The 25134-nt window shown below is 33.3% G+C and overlaps 1 protein-coding gene across 3 annotated transcripts; it reads left to right on the forward strand.

The window, feature by feature from the left end:
* The first annotated feature begins 109 nt into the window (after positions 1-109).
* On the forward strand, positions 110-12930 carry LOC143915800 (chitinase-like protein EN03). Of its 3 annotated transcripts, none has more exons than XM_077436626.1 (10): positions 110-222; positions 5497-5691; positions 8767-9017; positions 9096-9228; positions 9307-9474; positions 9546-9714; positions 9786-9916; positions 9985-10110; positions 10397-10496; positions 11698-12930. In XM_077436626.1, exons 2-10 carry the CDS (start codon positions 5574-5576, stop codon positions 11807-11809), a joined length of 1308 nt encoding a protein of 435 aa, XP_077292752.1. In that variant the 5' UTR covers positions 110-222; positions 5497-5573; the 3' UTR covers positions 11810-12930. The 3 variants fall into 3 exon arrangements, with proteins under 3 accessions (XP_077292752.1, XP_077292745.1, XP_077292759.1); XM_077436619.1 differs by having other exon boundaries at positions 139-246; XM_077436633.1 differs by lacking the exon at positions 110-222 and adding an exon at positions 5360-5432.
* Positions 12931-25134: the final 12204 nt, after the last annotated feature.

The following is a 25134-nucleotide window of genomic DNA, read 5'->3' on the forward strand; positions in this document are numbered from 1 at the left end:
GCCCTGATTTACGTACATGCGCACATATATGTTGGTACATATGTATATATGTATAACAGCTTTCAAATAAAAAAAAAAGATAAGGAAATCGGCAATCTTTTTAATACGCAATGATCGACTGGTTAGCGTGGAAACCTCATTATCAGCAAGTCGTGAATCAAAACGACAATCGTGAAGGATGTGCTCGAGTGTGATTCGAATAAAACAATGAACTAAGGCCAAGTACATACAATTCCGCACAAACATGTGAATATTAATTTTAATGTAAAATGTTGATCACAACTTTGACGTAAACGTGTAAATGTTGACACCAATGTATGTATGCAATTACCTACATTGTACATATAATAACATTTTGACATGTTAATGTTATTTCAACATTGCTCATATGTATACAATGTATAAGAAGTGCAAACGTGTGATTCATACATTTTATTAAATATGTATATGTATGTATGAAATTATCAGCATTTACAGCCATTCGCCGTTCACTACTGGATGATTATATGATATATTTCATAAATATAAATATTTTTAATGAATAATTTTTATTTTATATATGTACGTAGTAACAATAGATGAAGTTTTCTGATCATGCGAAAATTCAAACTCGAGATTTTAAATGATTTGAACTCAGAATCGATCAATGATCACGTTTTCATGATCTAGAGAAAATGTGTGTGTGTGTCTGTGTGTTATAAATTTTATATCGTAATATTTTTACCTGAACCGGAAGTAGTACTTTTACTCCAGAGAATCGAGATTTTGGTTTATTGAATTGAAATTTAATATATAAAAGTTTAAGCTTAATATCAAGTTATGTATGAAATTTGGTAAGCATCCGTCAACCGGAAGTGGCAGTTCACTTTTGTTTGTTTTTTTTTTTTTTTTTTCTTTTTTCGATTTTTCGATTTTTCTTCCACTATTTTTTTCGACCCCTTATACATGTGTGCTCTTCACTAAAAAATTCAAGTATAATTCTTGTATCAATGTGTTGAAAATAAAAAAAAAGCATTAAATTTAACTAACCGGAAGTGGGATTTTTTTCCTCTTAGAAAAGTCAAAAATGTTTTAATATCAGATGAGTGGTTGGTTATTTTCATGCGGCTTTTCATTATTATTGTAAACATAATATTGTAAGCATGTTTTTCTGTGGTATCCGTCCGTGTAATTTTCTAGCGCTAACCCATTAAGAGGGCTGTACACCTGAAACCTTAATTTTTTTACCGTTCCTTTCTTCGATATATATATTGAGTGAATGCGACGGTTGCGCGTCGACCAGATAAAACGTATTTTAAATTGACAAAATCGAGGTTTCGTATTCTACTATTTTCTCCTCCAAAACTGGACCAATTTTTAAAAAACTTTCATCATCGTTACGAGAAAGATACTTTCTGTGCATCTATCGGCGTATATTTTTTAAAATCGACCTTTAAATAAGCACGCTGGACTCGTTTCGTGGGTGTAAAAAAGAGGCGATTTTATAGATGTTTGGCGGCTCCTAGCTCATATAAAAAATAGTTAATCAAAAAAATAAAACGATAGATGCACCCCAATGGTGGATATCCATAGCATATTAAAAAATAATTTCTCTAGTGCCATAATTGAAGAAGGGAGAAGTATAGTACGTTTGTATGGACAAGGCGCTGCTGTCCAGCCTTCTTAACTCTCAGTTCCATTTAAAAAATCAGTACAAAAGTTTTTGCAACTGTCCATGTTTAACTGGCGTTTACGTTCATGTTTATGAATCACTAAATTTAATAAACCGGAAGTGGGATTTTTTCCTCTTAGAAAGGTCAAAAATGTTGTGCACATTATTCTTTCCACAGCCCTGAACGTATCAAGTTCAAAATTTATATTTGTATTCTTGATATACTAACTGAGAGCAGATAAGGTTTTGGTCAGAATTCGTAAACCGGAAGTAGTATTTTTTTTAGAACAATATTTCATTATTTTATTTTGATCTTTTAAATTATTTTTATTTTCTTGATATTTATTTTGTATGATCATTATAGAGTTTTTAAATAACAGAAAAATTTCGAACAAAATCCAACAACCGGAAGTAGAACTTTGGTCTTGTGTACATAAGTTTCCCTACATTTGCGCTCAATTTGTATCGAAAATGCTTTCATAACCGGTATGTGTGAACATGTATGTATGTATGTATGTTTAACTATCGAATTTTGTTTTTTATGACCTTCTTATATTTCTAAAATACATAGATAAAGTCATGGGTTGAAATGGCAATAGTTGGGTCACGTAGCCAGAAGAGCGGTTGATATATGGATGAAAGAAGTTCTCGAATGGTACCGGAGAGAATGTAAAATGGCGCAAGGAAGACCGCAGGAGAGATGGGTTGATGAAAATAGAAAAATGTGTTCGATTATATGGATGAGAGTTGACCGAAACAGGGACGAATGGAAACATGTGGGAAAGGCCTTCATCCAGCAGTGGATAGCGAATGGCTATTAATGATGTAAATCTATGTCGATAAACTGTATTTAATTAGTATGTAACTTAAAAATGGTCAATTATACATATGTATATTGATAGTTGTTTCGTAATGTTACATATGAAGGTCTAATGTAAATTAAAAAATATATATGTGAAATGATTTTTTGAGTCCGAAATCGCGAGTGATTTTGTAATTTCATAGAATGGACATTTTAATGAAACCAATAAAAATATTTACTGACTTAACTGATAAATTAGCCGACCAAATTTATATATGTACATACTTGGCATTGTATAGATTTTTATTTTTATTTTTTGATAAATGTATTTAGTATTGAATTAATCAATGCGATCGATTTTTATTGCAAAATCAGTCAATCGTTAATTCTGTCTTGTCTACGAAGTGGAACGCAAAATTTATTTCGTTTTTTTTTTATTATACATATTTGTGCATTGTCAATGTTGAATTATATAGCCTTGACTCAAATACGTGTTTTAAATACAACTATTTATGAAAATTGTAAGCAATTGTCGAATTTTTGTATGATAGGAAAACATTGCTTTGAGTCAATTGAGTGCAATTTGCATTGTATTAATTTACGTGGAAGAAATTGTCATTTGCTATTTTCAACTTGTTCATGACATCATCGTCGTGCTGAAAAACGTTCTACGAATTGCGTTGTTACAAATATTCATTCAAATGGATTCTTGAGAAAAACATGCGAAATGTTTTGAAAATATTTAATGAATTATTATATATTTGTGTAAATAATTTCTCAGTAGCGAATTGGGATTGTTTTGAATCTTAATTACTTTCTTGTTAAATTAAACTTCTTGGAATAGATTTACAATCACATGACATCGCAGACCTCGTTTCAAACAAATAACCTTATTTTAATATCAATACTGAATTCGAGATTTATAATGAACGCTGTACACGTTTGATTTAAATCAAATATATATTCGAAAAATATAGAAAATTTATTTTTAGAATTTAGCTTAATCATCTATACACTCACAATGCAATAGAATTTACCTACTTTTACTAAATTTAAATTTTGGATACTTAAAATACCGAAGCTGAAATGGATTTTTCAATTGGTTTCTAAACGTTCTATGGCTCATTATTAATTGCAGTAATGAAAATAACATAGTTGCTATTTTACTATTTATTTAATATTTTCACCTTCAATTTATTTATTTATTCACTTATCCTTGTAGAAATTCTTTGTGAAAATGATTTGAATTGGCAATAGTTCTGTTTATTATGATCATTTGCAAAATTTCATACATTTTTCGCTGTAAGTCAATAGGCCAACTAATACTTAACATTACAAAGCTTTATTCCTATTCTATTCAATTATAAGTATCAATATTACATATTATATGCGTATATAGATAACTTAATTTTCAATGAAATTTCATTACCTTTGGTGCTCATTGCTCCTTATCTCATCTCTTCTGATTTACTTTGTTATTACTTTTGATACGTTAACCATTCGTAAAAATATGATTGAGCCTATTTATTGATTAATTTCAACCACAACAATGCAATTCTTATGTTCTATGACCCATTATATGTGAGGAAACCTAATTATCAATGACATTTTGTTACCTTTGGTGCTCATTTCTCTTCATTTTACCTCTTCTGATGTACCTCAAGATTTAAACTCAGGGCCGTTACTATTTTTAATACGTTAAATTATGCGTCAAAATATGATTCAGTTTATTTATTGATTAATTTCAACCACGTGAATGCAATTCTTATGTTCTTATGTACTTAATTACACTGTTCGACACGAAAAATGGTTCAGAGACGAGATATGACTTTTCTTATAGATCTATGCCCTTACTGGGCATAGATCATAGATCTATAACTATCAAAAATTAGTATATGAAACAACTGACTGTCTAATGTTGCTAATAAGAATTTTACGGATCAAAGTTTTAGACAGCACACACAACAAAAAACCGTGCTCCACTAGTACGAGTTTTTAGCTTGAAATTTTACCGATTCAAAATTCAGCACTCTTCCAATTTACCCTTTTAAACCAAAACAAAAAATTGTGTGGCCAGAACACTATCCGAATAAATATGTTTCAATAGAAAATTATCAATATAAAATAGTATTAACAGTTGGAAAAAACCCCTAGTGAATATACGTATTTTTGACTTTTGATTTGAACTGGACTACTACTTAGAGAAATTTGAAAGCTGAAAAGTACTACAAATGAAAGATAAAATACGCGACTATAGATTACAATATTCATTTTGAACAGAAAATTGACAGATTATGAGACATCGACCGAACAACACCAAGATATAGAAAAATCGCGCGATTTTAAAAACACATATATCTCCGAATCTTGAGACAATCAACATTTTTTATTACCAGATTCACGTTCACTAAAAGAAAAGTCATATCTCGTCTCTGAAACAAAAAAATCGTCATTTGTCGAATTGTGCTATCAATGACATTCCGTTACCCTTGGTGCTCATTTCTCCTCATCTTACCTCTTCTGATGTACCTCAAGGTTTAAACTCAGGGCTGTTGCTATTTTTAATAAATTAACTATGCGTCAAAATATGATTCAGTCTATTTATTGATTAATTTCAACCACAACAATGCAATTTTTGTGTTCTATTACCCATTATATGTATGTGAGGGAATTTAATTATCAATGACGCTTCGTTGCTTTTGGTGTTAATTTATCCTCAACCCTCCTCTTCTAATGTACCTCAAGGCTGAAACTCAGAGCTGCCATTATTTTTGATACGTTAACTATGTGTCGAAATATGATTCAGCCTATTTATTGAATAATTTCAACCACATGAATGCAATTCTTATGTTCTGTGAGTGCTGAATTAGTCAACTTGAAAAGGAGTGCTAACTATGATTTACAATGCGGTAAGCCTGAACATATAGCGCATTGTACCATTCAAGTCGTTGATACGGTCACCTGTTACCATTGTGTGCGGTTCGTGACTCAACAGGTGACATTGGAGTCGTGTATGGGTGACTTTACATAGTGTTTATGTCAGTTTCGCAGATCAAAGTCAGTGGCAGTTGTATCAGACCAGTCGCACGCAGCGGATCAAGTTCCACAACTAGTTCAATCATGGCCAGGTTCCTGTTCCTGGTGGCCGTCCTGGTCGCCATCGTCGGGATCTCCAAATCCAATCCAGAGGTTCCCAAAGTCTTCTGCTACTATGACAGCAGGAGCTACCTCAGGGAGAGTTAGTATTGCTTAAAAAAAATCGAATTCGTTTCAAGGTGGTCCACTCTTTTAAAAATTTCACACGACTACAAGTCGTCCACGGCTCGATTCCCTTTGTGACCATCTGTTCATGATTTCATTTAATGATAGGTGATTATATGTAGTATTGTCACATATACAATTTGGCGTAGTACGTGTATAAATATAGGACATTATAATCCGTTTTTTTTTTTTGTTAAAAATTATTGCAAAAAATGTATTCAATAGATAAATAATTACACGAGCGTTTGCATTTTTTTATTTATTTTTAAAATATTTATAATTATATTATATAAAAAAGTAATCAAAGTACAAGCATATATTTTGCTCAATTTACGAACATATTCAAATAATTTTATATTTACAACATTATATTCAAATCACTATAATTTACATACGTAAATCATCCATGGCATATAAAAATTCTAGAATCTTCTTAATGGAATATGATTAAATCGATGATTGATCTTTTACAGATCTTATTATTACAAATTTTCAGAGGATAGATTCAATAGATTCATAAGTCATTAAAAAGTATACAATATGTTACTAATTTAGAACTGTAAAAATTAACTATAATTTAAGGATATCTTAAACTATATGAGAATATGTATATCTCACGAGTTCAAAGTATAATTCAATACTAATTTAAAAAATGCTCTAAATACTTATCGATAGAAAAACAATCTACAAAGCATGTGTTAATTATAAAACTCTCAACACTTCACAAATACGGTTATTTTCCGAAATTATCTACTCGAAAAGAATTAAAATATTATTTTGACCCCAATGTCAAACCATTTGAGATAACGCGTAAAACGTTGACGTGTATATCTCGTTGGCTAGGGTCAATATGTCGTGCACTTTTGTTTATTTTTTTATTAAAAAATTATAATCAATATATACAGTATCATGCACATTGCACAAACGAAAACCTATCGATTCAGGAATACGTTTTAAAAACCCAAAAAAGGTAAACGGCGTTTATATGTTAGCACTTTAGCGTATAATCACTTCGAGTACTCGTCGTATGTAAATAGAAAATACATATGGACTTCTGAGTGCTCGTCTTTCCCGGTAATATGAAAACGACACGCTAAGATCGTAGGCAAACAATTGGGTAATGAACGGATCGTGTTTTTGCGAAATTTTCACATTTTCAAATTGAAAAATTGCCCGAGAGCGTATATTATCCGTTTAGTACGTGTCTTTGTAAATTCGACATTGGTTTCGCACCAAGTTTCTACTTAAAGGCCTCGTTCGTCTCTGAGATCACGTAATAAACGCATTATCTCCAATGAGAATTGCTACTTGTGAATTCAGAGCGTACTCTGGTGAAGACCATTGTTGCTTCTTTTGCATTTAATTTTTGTTAATGACCATTCCGCAAAAGCAATTGAGCCGTGCAACCGATTTGGCGAGTGTCCGTACTAGGAGATAACTGCTGTTGTTTTCGATGATAAATGGACTGGTTTTGAATTTTTTTCTGGGAATTAGCATAATTTTAGAAACTTTCTCAGAAGTAATAAACGTTTAGCAATGGCTATAGAACACCATTTGGCAACGCAAGTCAATCAATTTGCAAATGAACCCCAACGACAACTTGATTTTATTCATCAATTATACATATGTACTTATATAATGACACATTACTTACCAAGCAATTCATACATTAATATCAAGTTTGAGCAAATGCGTTTGGTTGATTAGTACATGTTATGACTATGTATTCTAAAATTAACACAAACGAATTCTATAGATTTATAAAATTATAACATATGCGATACATTAGCCAAAAGGGTACATAGAAAGCAGCGGATTTAGGAATTTGGAAATACCTCTAGTTGGAAAAGATGTTCTGTATTTATTTATTTATTTATTTCATGTGGAATCCGCGAAAAATAGTATAAAAATTCCAAAAAATATATTTGCACTGCCACCAGCCCATTCAAGTTTGTGAAAATCGTAAATTTTATCGGTTTCCGAAGGTTTTTTTTAAATTTAAGCTTGGTTTTAGTAGTTTGTTTTTTTCAGTTCACATCTTCATAAAATATTTCACGTCATGGAATAATTTACATTGAAAAAACTTTATATGGGATGCTTTTTCACATTGCTTAAGTACGAAAAAAAATCTAAAACTTTGCTGTGTGTACATTAAACTCCAGTATTAACGCGTCTTCAGTTCATTTTCGATATTACTTATAGATATATTGTTTCTCACGTCTATAATTATAAAGTGTGATATTATTCTGAAATAATTTTACATTTCGATCAATTTTGAAATAAATACCAAATTTTTTCGATGTATGGTTGACATTAGCAGGAGAGATAGGAAACAGAATACATTAGAGTGAAGTTAGAAAATGGTAGCGGTTATTGTATAGAGATTTAAGAGATTGAAATGGCAATGGGTGGGTCATATACATACATAGCTGGAAGAATGGATGAAAGGTGGACAAAATAAGTGCTAGAATGGTACTAGAAAGAATGTAAAAGGGTAAAAATAAGACCACAATGAATATGATTATACTAATTTAGGAAAATGTGTGGGGTCAGATAGAAGAGATTTGCGCAAAACAGAGACAAATGGAAGCATGTTAGAGAGGCCTTCATCCACAGTGGATGGTAAATGGCTGTAGCTGATGATAATGACATACATAGAAATAAAATATTATCTGTTTTTACATTGTGATTTTTCAATACTTCACGGTTCAACTAACCATGATTGTTTAACCTACAGTGAGATTAAAATTGATAGAGATGATATTACAAAACGTCATATCTGCTAAATGAATGCAAAAGCCTAGTAAATTTTACTGTTCGTTGTAAATACCATCGATTAATTGGAAACATTGTCAAGACGTTTAACAAACCAATTGAGCTGTCAGCAATGGAGTATCACCAATGAAAGTCATTTAAAATTACGCTTACGCTTCCATTGTCTGTAATTATATAAAAACTATGGTTTATTGCTTGTTAATTTAAACTTATTATGTGTATATAAAATGATCAAATATTTTGTGTAGTTTTGTTTTAATATTAAATTTATTTTTAGCTCAAGCAAAAATGCTACCTCAAGATTTGGACCCGGCCTTGTCTTTCTGCACTCACCTTGTTTATGGATATGCAGGTGTTGATGCTAGCAACCATAAAATGGTACCTCTGAACCCGAACCTTGATTTGGATCAGGGTCATGGAAATTACAGAATCGTCACCCAGCTCAAGAGGAAATTCCCAGCTATGAAAGTTCTGCTTTCAGTTGGTGGTGGAGCCGACAAGGAGAATCCAGAAAAATACAACGAATTAGTAAGTTCAATCAGTACAATCTTATGTATGTATGCAGATTCAATAAGATCTTCTAATTTTTGCAATTAATTGATTTAGCTTGAAACACCCGAGGCGAGAACTGCTTTCATCAGTTCAGCTACAGTAATATTGAGGAATTATGCTTTCGACGGAATTGATCTAGCATGGCAATTCCCAGTAATCAAAGCCAAGAAGATCCGAGGCACATTCGGTGAGTTGACCTTCGAGTGTGCGAATGTACTATAAAACAGTTTATCGTCAATTGTACAAATGTCATTATTTTAATTAGGCTCCCTCTGGCACGGAATCAAGAAGACCTTCAGTTCAAAAGTGGTCGACGAAAAATCAGAAGAGCATAAAGAACAATTTACAAAACTCGTTTTGGAATTGAAGAATGCTCTGCGTCATGATAATCTCATGCTCACTGCTACTGTCCTACCAAACGTCAACAGCTCGCGTAAGTAAATCAAACTCATTTACAGCAAAATCTTTATTGTGATGACTCACGCTCATATCTGATCGTTTTAGTATACTTTGACACACACGGCTTGATGACAAATCTTGATTACGTTATCTTGGATGGCTTCGATTACAATACACCTGAACGTAATCCCAAAGAGGCAGACTATACTGCTCCATTGTACGATTTGCTCGAAAGAAACCCAGAACTTAACATCAACTTCTTGGTTTCATATTGGTAATAATTTTTAATGCTTGTAAAATTATTATTTTTTACTTATATTCTATAATAAATGTAATTTTCATTAGGCTCAAGAATGGATTCCCAGCTGGTAAAATCATCCTCGGCATGCCAACTTATGGACGTGCTTGGAAAATGGACTCAGACAGTGCCATTTCTGGAGTGCCTCCACTTCACATTGATGGACCTGCTGCAGAAGGTATTAAAACTAAATTTGTTTAAAAAAATTGTTGTAAATCTTAAATTTAATGTATTAACTGTGCTTAGGACCGTATTCCAAGCAAGAGGGACTTTTGAGCTACCCAGAAATTTGTACCAAACTGTCGAATCCGAATAATAATAAAGGTATCCACACCCATTTGAGGAAAGTCACAGATCCGAGCAAACGCTATGGTAAATATAATTTGTCCGTTCAGTTTTGTATAAATTAATGTTTATTTATTTCAGACCAAAAGACACTACAGCACGACGAAGAGTTAACGAAACGATTTGGTACGCATTACCAATATTGTCTGATCCTTTCGATCGTTTTGCTTCCGAATTTTGCAATTTTCTATGTACTAGTTGTTTGTAGCCTGTTGTTTGCTAACCCACTTTTCACGCTGATGTGTCTATTGTTCGTTTCTTCTTCACGAGTATGTACCTGCTCACTTTGAATCGTGTTGTCTTGTGTTTTTAGGCACCTACGCTTTTCGCACTCCTGACGACAACGGAGATGGAGGATTGTGGGTGGCATACGAGGATGCTGACACGGCAGGAAACAAGGGAGGATATGTGAGGCAAGTAAAACGAATTTCTTAATCTCGGAGACGCTTTTGCCCGTCTTGAAACGAGTGCTAATTGTTATGGCCTGGGTGATGTTTGTTTCGCCGCACCGTGGAGCAAATGAGTCTTGAGAAATGCGACTTTAGCAAGACGAATGGTCCTTTTGAAGACAGAACGTGCACAAAACCACATGCTTAAAATCCAGGATTGTAGAGCCGGAGTCATAGAGATGTGACTTTTTGGCTGGAGTCAGAGTCGTTAAACATTCGACCGACTCCGACTCCAATTTCGCGTTTTTAATCCGTATTCTGTTTGAATAATTTAGTATTCGTCAAATATAGTGATTCTCAAGTTAAGATGCGTGGGGGGGTTACTGAAAAAAAATTAAAATAACTTGCAACGGTTTCATATATACATACATATGTATAATATGTATATCCACTCGTCTTTCTTATATATGTATTCTTGCGTTAAAGTTTATTGTTTTCTTCAACATTTCACTTTGTTTTTAATGGTTTTCCAATTGCTCAATACTGATATTACGGAAACCTTTAAACCGTGTTGTAATATCTTTGAAAGATAAATCAACATTGCTACAGTCTATTTCAAAACAAAAATCTCTTGAGCATTTTAATGTTTTAATTTTTTTAATATTTAAATTCAAAAACTCCACAACTGTGTCAAACAATTCTTAAAATCTTATTACGTATGTAATTTTCATTTGATAACTCTCTTAAAGAAACATGCACTTTTTGAACCCTTCTTATTACTCATATGTACGTATGTATAATATATAAGTGACTTTAAAAAATATGTTCACAATACATCTTATATATATTTTAATAGCCACTGATTTTCTATTTTATAATTTTAATTTAATTTGGTTAGTAATTATAGTATTATATTATTCTAATGGTTATGTACAGCATAATAAGGAAAATAGCTCAAAAACCTATTTACAATTCTTATAAATGCTTTTAATAGATCTAATACATAATATTAATTAAAGACTCTCTAAAGTCGATGACCTAAAGCAGATTGTGTTTAGGTAATCTGTGTATATATGTACCTGAAAGGTATAGACATTTTGTTGTAATCACCGAGACTCTTGCCTGGTGTTATCGGTAGTTTTGACCAGGTCAATCGATCTGTTCCAAGTGCCTTATTTTAACTATGCATACACAGTTTTGGTATAATTTGTTTATTTTATTACAGAGCCAAAGGTTTGGGTGGTATCGCCATCATAGACTTATCTCTGGACGACTTCAGAGGCCTTTGCTCCGGAGATAAATTCCCCATACTTCGGGCAGCCAAATACCGATTGTAAATTTTGAAGATAGAATACTATTAAGGACATCAAAACAGACGCTTTAAAACTATATACTAAGAGGTCATACAATAGTAGTTTAGATAAATGTGTGTATTTTATGCACGAAACTAAAGTGGTTTTAATGCAAATAAACAATACAATTCAACAGTGTTTGTTGCACTACAATCTCTTGAGTGCTTCGCGATGTGCATTAGAACCACTTTAGTTCGCAGAAGCCGAATGGTGCATAAAGTCAATCAGATAAGAGAAGAGACGCTTTTGGTACATTTAACACTCGAGTTTGTATTTAAAAAATAAAATATAAATATGAATATGGGTTGTTTCATTTGACGTGAAATCTCGTAAACGTTAACATGGTGTATCGAAAGAGTGCATACATCACCATAATTTCCAGATTGCGGTCTGTAAGATGCAGATTTGATGCAGTCAGCGTTCCTACGGAAGAGTTCATCGAATAGATAGTATTCGAAAATTGCATTGTCTGGTGGAACTCGTCGATGCATTTTACATTCAACGAATTCGACAAAGTGCACGGTAAGTGGCGTTAAAGTGAGATAATAATCATGAATCGATTCAGTGCCAATAATGTGGCTTGGAAACTTATCTACCTCAGAATATGTAAATCAAGTGTTCTCATTAGTAGATAATTCCAATTGAATATTTGAATATTTTTCATAGATATATATATATATATATATATATATATATATATATATATATATATATATATATATATATATATATATATATATATACATACCAGGAAGGCCTAACAGGTAAACCCCAATGCGCCTTCTTAGACAATTAATTACAAACATTGCAGCATTTTTTATTACATAAATCGCTGTATTTCGGAAGATTGAAGAACACGAACTTACCAATTAATTAATCCATAGAGACATCCATGGATTTAGACTTCTACATACATTTTTACATATTGTACATAAATCAAATTCAGATACATATTTGTGACATAGCTTATTTATATTTTCATTTTCCTTATATTTATCTTTTTCATTTTTGTAAAAATCTATTATTGGACTCGGATGTTACATATATTATTTATTTACTATTTGTTTTTTATACATATCTATGTACAACCTGTCTGTTGATTTTTCAATAAATAAAATAAAAATAAAAATAATTAAAAATAGCGGGTAGGGTGGTTTTTGCCAATTTGATGAAGGAACCGTTTCAACAATGCAATAAAATAAATTGGCAAACTCTGATAGGAAACGATCGACTTGGAGTCACAAATATCCAAGTCTGACCAGCAGAATTAAACGGTCGATCCCGGTTAAAAATAAAAATTTTCAGTTTCGGATAATTTTTAACAATTAAAAGAAACCATGAATATCGTTTTGGAAAATTTTATTTGTTAATTATACACGTTTCAGAAAAAAAAACCAACCTGTAGCGGATGATCATCAAATATTATATTAATTTTTATCCTGTTTTTATTTTCCACAAGAATTGTAAGTTCCGAAAAAAAAATTATATTTCTTCGCAAATATTAATGGCTATTTTTGGTTACGTGCACACATCTAATATATCTAATATATAATTTCGAAAGAGATTTTGTATATATGTATGTATGTATGTATGCATCTACATATGTATGTATGTATGTTTGTATGTACATATGTATGTATGTACGTATGTATGTATGTATCCTTCGTTCGTAGAAATCCGTGACGTCATCGAACAAATAATTCGCTTTTTTCCGGTTAAAAGGATTCGAAGTTCCCGGGGGTGTAGGCGCCAAGAGCGAAGCCCTAGGGCTCCGCTCTCTAGGGGGCGCAGACGCCGGGGGTGTACATATAATTTTTTATAAGAGACTTACTATATATATTTGTTTGTTTGTGACAGTAAATTTAATAAAAAATACAAACGAGTATTCAAATAAATTTATACATAATAAAAATAATCAAATAAATTTAATAAAATGTTTAATATTAGATTAGTCATGTTTAAGCGGTTTATATTACAAATACCGAGCGAAGCCGGGTAATACAGCTAGTTTTTTTTTTATATACATACATAGGAGAGCGGGACAATGGTTGTGCGGATCGTTCTGGGAAACATGGTCATGTACCAAGGATGTATGAATAAAGTTTGTCGATAATGGCACCATGGGAAGATATTTTTAGAGGAGTTTCCGAAAGGTATAAAAAGCATATACATATAATAAATAGTACAAATGAAGGTGACTCAATAAAATTAGTACTACATCTTTTACTATTTATTACAAACGTACATATTTGCCGTAGCTTTTGATCGTTTTGTGCCGGTCAAGGGAGCGATAAAGCAAAATGGCACACTTTGCTCGGTGTACGTTGGAAGTGGAGCGTTCGTTTTTATCGTTTTCGAATGTGTGGTAGTGTGGCAGGGCCAATGCAGAACGAATAGTTTGTATCAAAACGTGGAGTCGTGTTTGCTGTGATTACTTGGTGGGTGGCCGGGTTCGTGACGACCCTTGCGAACCGGTTCGCGGATGACCGATTCGATATTGTGACCCGCGACATTCGTGCGAAGTTCAAGTAGATGCAAAACGGATCAAATCTGAGTTCGATGTGACAGGTCAGTTTGTTGAAGAGAGCGTCTTGTCGGATTTGGGTTATTTCTAGATCAGTGTTTTTGAGAATCTTTATCAAGGTAAGAGTCAAATCAGACGCGGATCACATACGACAACATACAAGATCTACATTATATTTTCATGGTGTGTATAAAAATGACTATTATAGTATGGCGAGCGTTATTTCAGACAAACAGACAGACGGACAGACACACACATGGAATAGCGGTATTATATCTATTCGGTATTCGGTATTTCCTTACATCAATTCAGGACTGCTATCAGGAGAGTCTTGATTCATTGATCCATTTCTATTATATATTCAATTATATTATATCACTTTATGTTTATCCAATTATATTATATCACTATATGTTTAATTCATATGTTTAAGTCATATTTTAGTTTTGATTCTTTTTTTTTTCATTTGTTTGTCTACATGTACTAGATATATTATGTATTTTTTTGGGGTCTACGTGACTTGACAGAATGTTAAATGACAGAAAACGCAAATATCGGAAGGCAAAGATCGAAAATCAAAAGATCTTAAGTCGAAAGATCAAAAAAAAAAAATGGTGCATGGTAAACGGTACATACTCACGTACATACATACTCACTTAATTTGCGCGAGCAGGATACAACAGGAACAAGAGGAACATGCTTTTCCTCCCGTATTCTGCGCGCGCACATAAATACGGGAGGAAAAGCCTGTTCCTCTTGTTCCTGTTGTATCCTGCTCACGCAAATTAAGTGAGTATGTACCGTTTACCATGCACCATTTTTTTTTGATCTTTCGACTTATGATCTTTCGATTTTCGATCTTTGCCTTCCGATATTTGCGTTGTCTGTCATTTAACATTCTGTCAAGTCACAGAGACCGGTTATTTTGTTATATTAATTCTTTATTTTTATGAATTTCTTTTTTTATGCCTGTTGATTTTTCAATAAATAAATATATAAGATGATTTATTTTTCACTATACATATTTCTTAATTGCATTTAATTTTTTTATTTTCTTATTATTTTTGTTAGTCTTCCAAAGTATGATTTAAAGGCGGTAGCGATAAGTCATATTTTTGACTGTGTGCTTGCATATTCTTGTTGATCGATGAATCAATGCGAGAGAAAGAGACAGCTATACTTTCGTAAGCTATTGTTTCCGTCGCTTTCGGCGCGTGGCTATTGAGTCATGCAGTCGCCTGCTGACCTTACCTATGCGCGTTTGCGTGTTGATGCTTGTCGTTATTTTTTAATACAAAAATAGTCAAAAACATTCTATAGGACTAAAACTTTTCTATGCTGATGTATAAAATAATTAATAAGATAAATATTGAACCCATTTGTATTGAGAAAAGCTGTATTTTGATTAAAAAATACTGGGGTCTTACTCGATCCCGGTTCGGGACACTCGTTCGATCTTCCTTCAAAGGTTAAAACCACAGTGACACTTTGAGGCTACCTGTCAATTCTCTGTTGTATTTAAATAAAATAAAATAAATAATATACAAAAAATACACACATCGATAGTTTCACGCTAATTATATTACTATTTATGTAAACGAGAGCCATGTTTTATCATTCGTTAAGCCATAGGTTACTAGTCTAACGTCAAAACCGCACAACACCAACAACTAAAATCATCCACACCGCATATAAATAAAGTGACGTAATAAAAATGTTAATTCCCGGCTATAACCGATCCCCGAAAGGGCTAATCTCACATCAATAGTGGAATTTGAATAATATTATTAAAAGAGAGTCGACTCACAGCTTGCGCAGAGATCCACCCAATAGTAATGAGTCACATATATTTTTATTTATTCCCCCAAATGCGTATATAAACGACCCGCATTATCATAATACGAAACTTTTACCGACGTCGAGCGTACACCGGAGCCCTTACCCACAGACACACTCACCTGGCCATGCTTTATAAGCGTGTGCCGGAACATTGTGGGATTTTTATGGGACAATAAAGGTGGGCGTCAAATAACCAACTACCGATACCACGAACAACACTCGAATCTGGAACTATAAACAATACACAGAGTGAATCTCGGGAATTATTGCTCGGCTTGGTCGGAGCCCACGTCGAGAGGTGCGAACGAGTCGAATTCGAATCATGTTGTAGATGTGTACATCTGAAAAAAAAATATCGTTCTATTTTTTGATGATAATACATCGCTTGATTACCGGTTGCCGTTATGCCGGGTAATTAGTATCGTAAATTGGTCCGTTTCTCGTTAAGGCTGTGGCGAGCTGTTTTACGGCAGAAGAAGCTGGTAATTAATAACTCTGGCCAGGTGCCCCAGGGCGACCTGTGGTCATAATTGATGGATTATTATGACAAATCGGTGGACCGTAAAGGTCTGTTCGGTTTTGTTTTTCGTTGCCCAGAGGTGTTTTCTCCCGGTTTGGGATTGCGCGTAGCTGGCGATCGAAGAGCGTTTATTATTTGTCTTGTAAGCGATATGTCAGCTTTCGTTTGGTTTTCGAAATGGATTTGGTCGGCTTGTGAACAACACGCAAGCTTCTATTTATTTAAAAAAACGTATATGATCGGCTTAAAAATATCGTGTGAATGTACATATATGCTGCAACAATAGAATAGTTCTCACTTATTCAATTAAAAATCTCTTTTTGAAATTATCATTTGAAACATAGGATTTTACCATCGACTGTAGTGTATCTGATCAAGATACTCTTGGGTTCACCAAGGTAATTGGCAAGTATGACAAAAAATGCAAAAAATACAGAATAAAGCTATGAGAGCTATTTTGATTGTGAGTAGATTTAAGAGTATTGGAAGTATGTTAGATGAATTAGGATGGATGAGTATTAGAATTAGTCTAAATATTAGTACATTGTCTTTTGTTATAAGTTAGATCATAAGTTATTACCTAAGTATTTTGATGATTATATAATAAGGAATAGAGATAAACATAGTTTTTATACTAGAAATAAGGACAAACTAGTTGTAAGTAGAGTAAGAAAGAATAAGACGGCTGGGGGTGTTTTTCACAGGGGTGTGCTCATGTATAATGCCCTCCCTGAGTGCGTCAGGTCTGCTAAAAACATGGATGCATTCCTGCGAGGTGCGAAGAGACACCTCTGTGAGGGACAGTACATATAAGTTAATTATAAATTTTAGAGTTAAGTATAATAATTAAGATGTATTTTTAAATTAGCTTGATAGCTAAAATATATATAAATAAATAAATAAAATAAATGTAGTGGACATAGTGGATATATGTAGTGAAGAGATTGAAATGGAAATGGTCGGGCCACGTGGCTAGAAGAATGGACGAAAGGTGGACAAAAGAAGTAGACAGAATGAAAAGGGTAAAAGGGAAGATGGGCAGACGACATTAGGAAAATGTGTGGGATGCGATGGCTGAGAGTTGCGCAAAACAGAGACGAGTGGAAGCGTGTTGGAAAGGCCTTCATCCAGCAGTGGATGGTGAGTGGCTGTAGAATGTGATGATGATAATTGATGTGAGAGTATCATTATTAGATTCTAACAGAGAATGAAGACACTGAAATAGGATCCCTCAAGGGAGTGGTGTTTAATTGGGAGCAATTATGTTATAGGATGATACCTACTCTGAATATGAAATATTGAGGACTATAGTGGGAGTTGATTAAAAGGAAGATTGTTTGGAAAAAAGCTTATTGTAAAAAACTAAATGTATGTAAGCTTATTGTAAATCATATTAACAATTAGATACAGCATAACTTCTTATTGAATACTTATCTCGCAGATAAAACTCCGTGAAGAGATATACTTTTAGCCGTGAAATGTCAGATCTGACATATTTGGCCAAAAATCAATATATATCGTGTATTACATTACATGAAGCTAGACGCCAAATTTGAAATTTATATATACATATGAGCGTTAAAACTATAAATATTTAAATATTAGAGATGACGAGAACCTATTGAGCAAATTTTATAAAATATAGAGTGAATTATAGGCGTTTAAACAATTAAAATATTATATGGCCATATCACGGCTAAAAAGGTTGAAGATAGATTATAGTAGCTTGCAAGACGTCACCGTAACCAAAATTGTGGGTATTTTATCTCCAACGTAATGGAAGACGATACATTAACGTATATTGATGACTAAAATGAGCAATATGGCAAAGTATGAAAACGATCGGATAAGAGATAAGAGATATACATATTTTATTTTATTTTATTTTATTTTATTGTCACAAATCAATACATACTCGCCATTACAGATTTGCTCCAATGCGACGGGTGTACGTTAATGAAATACATAAACAATCAGAAATCAGAAATACAGTAATACATACATATACAATCAGAATATATAGAATATAATAATTAATCAGAAATAATAATCATAGTGACATCTATGGATTTCAGATTACTGTGTATAATTAATACAAATTATACACAGGCAGATTTTTGTGACAACAGGATTAGATTTTTAATACCAATTTTCAGGAACCGTTTCAGCAATGATCAGATAAAATTGGCAAACTCTGATAGAGAAACGATCGATTTGGAGTCACAAAACCCCCAAATCTAACCAGCAGTGGCGAGGACACGAACCTATGACCTCAGTGATGCTAAATATATACGCTATCACTAAGCCAAACTGCTGGCTATGAGAGTTAAAACTATGAGAGTTAAAACTATAAATATTTATATATTAGAGATAACGAGAACCAATAGAGTAAATTTCATAAAATATAGAGTGAATTATAGGCGTTTAAACAATTAAAATATTATATCGCCATATCAAGGCGAACAGGTTGGAATATACGGGACGAACGCTTATTAAACGTCAGGAAGATTTACTTTCCGCGTGTTTAAAACGCGTTGTATACGATATTTTATCTCCAACGTAATGGCAGACGATACATTAACGTGTATTGATGACCAAAATAAGCAATATGGCAAAGTATGAAAACGATCGGATAAGAGATAAAAATTACCACTAACACGAAAACCATGTGAAATGCATAGGAGGTATGTAAAAAAAGCAAATTTTTCATTCGCTTTTATATAAATTTGTATTATTAACACATCAATACACTCAAACATAACCAAACACCGTTTTATTTGATCAGAATATACGTACATACATAAGGTCTGCAAATTAATATAGCACATGATGATTCACATGCACATGTTTATCATTAGCGTGCGATAACCAAATATCAGCTCGTTATGATTCCATCGGAAATTTTCCAATGAGTCACACGACGATTAGGAAATTTTTGAATCGCCAGAGGTTTTAGCTCCGACATACTATCCAGCATTAGCCTGGTCTTGATTGATAATGCTCGTATGCCATTTAATATCCGCGGATTTGCTTAAGCGTACGAGGTTCGTAGGTTCAAAGACATTAAGAACCTCGGCTATATATGGAATTGAAGACTCGAATCACACATTAATAATTACTGAAGTCGGCTGTGAACGCAAACACTGCCACTATGATGTATGTATAATATTGAAGATTGCGCTATGTGCGGTTGAAGGCAACGTATCGAATCATGAGATTAGGATACGCCTACGACCTCATCTATCTATCTCGTTGAATAGCCGGTGTTTTTTGAAAAATAACAACTGCTTTGCATGAATTGAATATAATAAGTTAGCTGGGGGCAAAGTCAAGACGGTCAAATTCTAGGTGGTAGCAAAAAGGTTAAGGAGTGATTATTTACGTGTGTAACAGTTGAGTATTTATTTAAATTTGTTTTCACTTGAATTATTCTAATCGTTGTACGTAATTTGATTGCATTATTAGTCTGTTATTAAAGGATTACATGACATGGCAAACATTAAATTGAAAGCCAATTTGAAGTCATTCAAAGCACGCATTCACGGTTTCTCGTCGTATTTCTGATGGTATCGAATAATTTATTGAATTTTCTCAGAAGATTGACAGTTGCGTACACGATTTGAATGGCAAGTCCAGATTTATCTACAGTCGGATTTATTTGGTGAGAAATTTTCATACAATAATCATAATCAATATTTTTCCTTGCGTATTATTTATTTTAACATACCTCCTTTACGTTTCACATGGCTTTCGTGTCAGTGGTCATTTTTATCTCTTATCCGATCGTTTTCATACTTTGCTATATTGCTCATTTTGGTCATCAATATACGTTGATGTATCATCTGCCATTACGTTGGAGATAAAATATCGTATCCAATGCGTTACAAATATCCAGAATCTCGGATACGGTGACGTCTATGACGGTACGTAAGGCTACCATAATCTATCTTCAACCTTTTCCCCTTGATATGCTATTTCAGATTTTAATTTTTTAAGCGCCTATAATTCACTCTATAGGTTTTAGTTATCTCTAATATTTAAATATTTATAGTTTTAAGTCTCATATGTATATATAAATTTCAAATTTGGCGTCTAGCTTCATGTAATGTAATACACGATATATATATATATATATAGGATCCGGATGTGAAGGATTCCAAGCGAAACGCACAGATTAAGTCAGAACTATTTATTGTACATGATGTCTTCGGGCTCGTTCTCCAACAAGTGACCATAACAACACGCATCCGGTCTCTCCCAAGCATACCACACACACTTTATCCCTAGCAGTTTGACCAACCACAATTACGGCTCGGCTCGTTTAAAAATCATTCCTACATATATATTGATTTTTGGCCAAATATGTCAAATCTGACATTTCACGGTTAAAAGAATTATTTTTAGTTATCAGCTGATTTAATTTATTATTAGTTTCACTTCGTCAATTAGTCTAAAAAACTTTCTATACTCTTCCGATTGCTTTGAAACTTAGTTATTTTGCGAGGTTTGGCCGCCGATTGAGATTTTAATTGGGTCCGCTAAGTCGATGGTGAAATATAATCGTAATAAACATATTTAAGAATCCAAAAATTTGGTGACAACTCACCCATTGCCAATATTCAGCAGCCTTGTTTGTTTGATTTTCCGCCCCCCCCCCCCCCCCACTTGTTTTGTCAGATTTTAATTGTCTAAACGCCTATAATTTTATCTCTTTCATGCTTTGTTTACACGATGTTATTAAAAATATACATAAACAAATGTACTTATGTGCTTTTAGAAAAAAATCACATCCAATTCCAACATTGCAAATCATTCCCCTTAGGCCGTATAAGGAAGGTTTAATTCACACCAGGAGAAAGCGAAAGCAATAATTCGAGGGCAAAATAAAAGGATATCATTGTTTGTTGTCTCTTGTGCGTTCCTCGAGTGGTTAGTTATGAAAATAGCCCGTGTGCCCACTCGGCCGAGGAATGGCGACATAATTTATTTGGCCTGCGACAATATCGCCCATAAATATTCATGCTGCGAAAATAATTGTCGGCGAAATTAAGTCGACCCACGTACAAAACCGACCTCGAGATCTATGTAACCAGTAACCAGTAACGTTGCGATATCCCGCAGGACTCCGGGACGTCTCAGATACGCCGACAAATCTCCAACATCCTGCAGGGGTCGTCAATCGTCGACGAGCAATCGATATTTAAAGATTCTGCACGTGGGTGAGCGAATAAAATGGCGCCTAATGGTCACCGAGTGCATTCGGTATGATCAGTTGCACAGCCGGTGCATACTGCATTATTATGCAAATCTGACGTCTTCCGTTGGACCAGCGGACATTGCAGCCACGTTCCGAATGCATCGGATACGGAAATTCAATATGGAAAATTGAGTTTCAACCCTCATGTCATGTCTGCAATGCACTCCTATATACATATACATATATACATATGGTGATTTATTTATTTATTTTATTAATTGAACAATCAACAGACAGGATGTACATAGATATGTATAAAAAAACAAATAGTAAATAAATAATATATGTAAAATCCGAGTCCAATAATAGATTTTTACAAAAATGAAAAAGATAAATATGAGGAAAACAAATTAAAAAGTAAAGAATAAAGGCATGACAAAATATGTAGAACATTGCATAATTAAACTATAGTATTAAACTATTTGGAAAAGGTTATAAAATAGAATATAAGAAGATATTGAAATTTACAAATATAAAACAAATGAAAAAGGTAAATACAAAATAAACAAATGAAAAGGAAAAGAATGAAAGCTATAATATGATTAAATAGCACATTACATAACTAAACTAAAGTATAAAAATATTGGAAATATTGGAAAAATAGAATAGGAGAAGAAATGAATCAATCGGTCAAGATTCTCTTGATGTTAGACCTGAATTGATGTAGGGAAATACCAAATAGATCAACCTCATTCAGCTCTCCGTTAAACATACGATAAACGCGTTGCAGATAAAAATATTTTTGGGAATTAGTATTGAAAGGATCAAGTGAAAAGAGTGCAACGCGTCTAGAGTACCGAACTGGGACTCTGAAATTAACCTTATTCAGTAAATCAGAACAATCAAGGAAACCATTTATGAGCTTAAAGAGGAATATAGCATCAGTATGTCGTCGCCTGACAGAAAGATTGTTAAAAGAAAGGATTTTTAAAATGTCGGAAACAGTAGAATGGGTATAGGTAGGAAAAAGGTATCGTAAGAACAGCAACGTGCAACTGCATTTGAGTATTGAGAATATTTGAGTATTATTTACACATATCCACAAATATACACGTATATAAAAATGAATGTCTGTGTGTGTGTCTCAAATAGGCTCCAAAACCACTGAACCGATTACGATGGAACTTTCAGGATCTGTTGTATGCATGTCCGGGAAGATTACTGTGAAAAAAAAGCGAGAAAAAACGGGAATGAATGTCATCGCAACGCTATAATTTCAAATGTTTTCGCGTCGCAATCAATGTGTTTGCTGCCTGCGTTTTCCCGACAAATGGGAACGGGAACGGGAATTGCATGCGTTTTTGTGGCATTGCAACGCATGTCGGGTTCAGCTAGTTTTTATTATATTTTATCTTTAATTTATACCAGGAAGGCCTAACATGTAGCCAAATGCGCCTTCCTGGCCAGAAACATTATACATTTGATCCAAATATTATAAGTGTTGTTGTGGAATATGCTAAAAGGAGCCGCCGTTTTAAATGATTTTCAAGGATTATATTCAGGTGCTGTTCAGACTTGGATATTTGTGACTCTAGGTCGATCGATTCCTATCAGAGTTTGCCAATTTTTCTAATTTCATTGTTGAAATGAAATTGGCTTAAAACCATCCTACCTACTATGTCACCACTATTTGAGTATGATTAATGTATAATAAAATGTATGTACAATTCATAGATGTCTCCTTAATTACGAGTTTTCAGTGTCTCGTAATCCAGCGACTTATTTAATAAAAATGCTGCATTGTTTTTAATTAGCCAGGAAAGTGCATTGGGGTTTATAATATGTATATAATAAAATATACATATGTATACATACTATTTAAAAAAAATCGAATTCAAATATTGGTTCAACAATATTATTATTGTAGCATATGCCAAAAGGAGCCACCGTTATAATTGGTTTTCGAGGATTATCTCTAGGCTTAAGTGCTGTCCGCTAATAATAGAGACCCCCAAATTGACTTAGTGGTCGGTAACGACATTCGGTCACTTCCCGCTAGAGTTCTCAGAACTGACAGCGTGAAAGCGTGGGACTGCATGCCGAAACCGTGGGACTGCATATCTGATACGTGACTATAACAATAGGTAAACAAACGTGTCGAGGAAGATGCATTGAGCGACCTGCTCATTATAAGCAGGTACTTAGGCCATACTAAGGCATTCTGGATGGAGCACTGGTGGTGCGTGGATCTTCTTAATCACCCAATAAATGCTGTGAAACGACTTTGGCCTTTTATTTGTATCCTTCACCCACCCCTACGCAACAGTATTATATAGGTACAAAGTACATAAATATTATACATATCAATTAATATCCTCAGAGACATCTTTGGCCAAATTTGTAGCATTTTTTATACAACTCTGAAAACTCGAGATTTTGCGAGAAAATGGGTAAGGTTGCCAATTTATTATATCCGTTTCAATGAAAATCAGATAAATTGGCAAACTCTGATAGGAAACGATCGACCTGGAGTCACAAATCTAAGGTCTGGCCAATAGAAACCAGTGACCACTTTGTTCAAGCATTATATGGTAATCACTAGTCTATTCTGCTGGTTAATGTAAGTCAGATAAGGTCCACATACGGATGTTGTTTTGAAGTTACTTTTTTATGTAAAGATATCGGATTTTTGTCACAATGTTCTGATAATGTCACTATTGAAGATTTATACCAAACACATACTAAATCATTGTCTTATCGATATTGAATTACTCAAGAAATATTCTTCATACAGTTATCTAGGTTTATCGTTCGTACATGTAAATAAAACATTTTAATATGAAAAATAGTAAATGAATTTCTTAAAACTATTTCCATACTTTTTACATAATCTATGTATGTATGATAGTAAGAATATGTAGATCGGCAATTAACTGTATATACATACATATGTACATATATATGGATTGAATTTTTTTCAACATACATATGATTGATTTTACTTTATCTATGTGCGTAGTAACAAGTTGAATAGCAAACTGACACAAACAGTATAGTTTTGGTATTTTTTCCAAATTTTTTTGTACATATCAATTTTATCAACATGACAATTTTAATTAAAAACTTCTAGTGCCATTAATATACGAGTCGTTAGATTCGAAAGTCCAATTTTTAGTTCCAAAAACACTATTTCGATATTTTTCAGAATCTCGGAATCGCAAAATAAAGGC

This window comes from Arctopsyche grandis, chromosome 1 (genome assembly GCF_051622035.1).
Source record: "Arctopsyche grandis isolate Sample6627 chromosome 1, ASM5162203v2, whole genome shotgun sequence".
NCBI lineage: Eukaryota > Metazoa > Arthropoda > Insecta > Trichoptera > Hydropsychidae > Arctopsyche > Arctopsyche grandis.

Excerpts from the sequence above, each read along its gene's own strand:
- LOC143915800 (XM_077436626.1), top strand. The coding sequence starts at position 5,574 with ATGGCCAGGTTCCTGTTCCTGGTGGCCGTCCTGGTCGCCATCGTCGGG. Across the intron at positions 5,692-8,766 it reads CAGGAGCTACCTCAGGGAGA|CTCAAGCAAAAATGCTACCT; the intron begins GTTAGTATTGCT and ends ATTTATTTTTAG. Across the intron at positions 9,917-9,984 it reads TGATGGACCTGCTGCAGAAG|GACCGTATTCCAAGCAAGAG; the intron begins GTATTAAAACTA and ends AACTGTGCTTAG.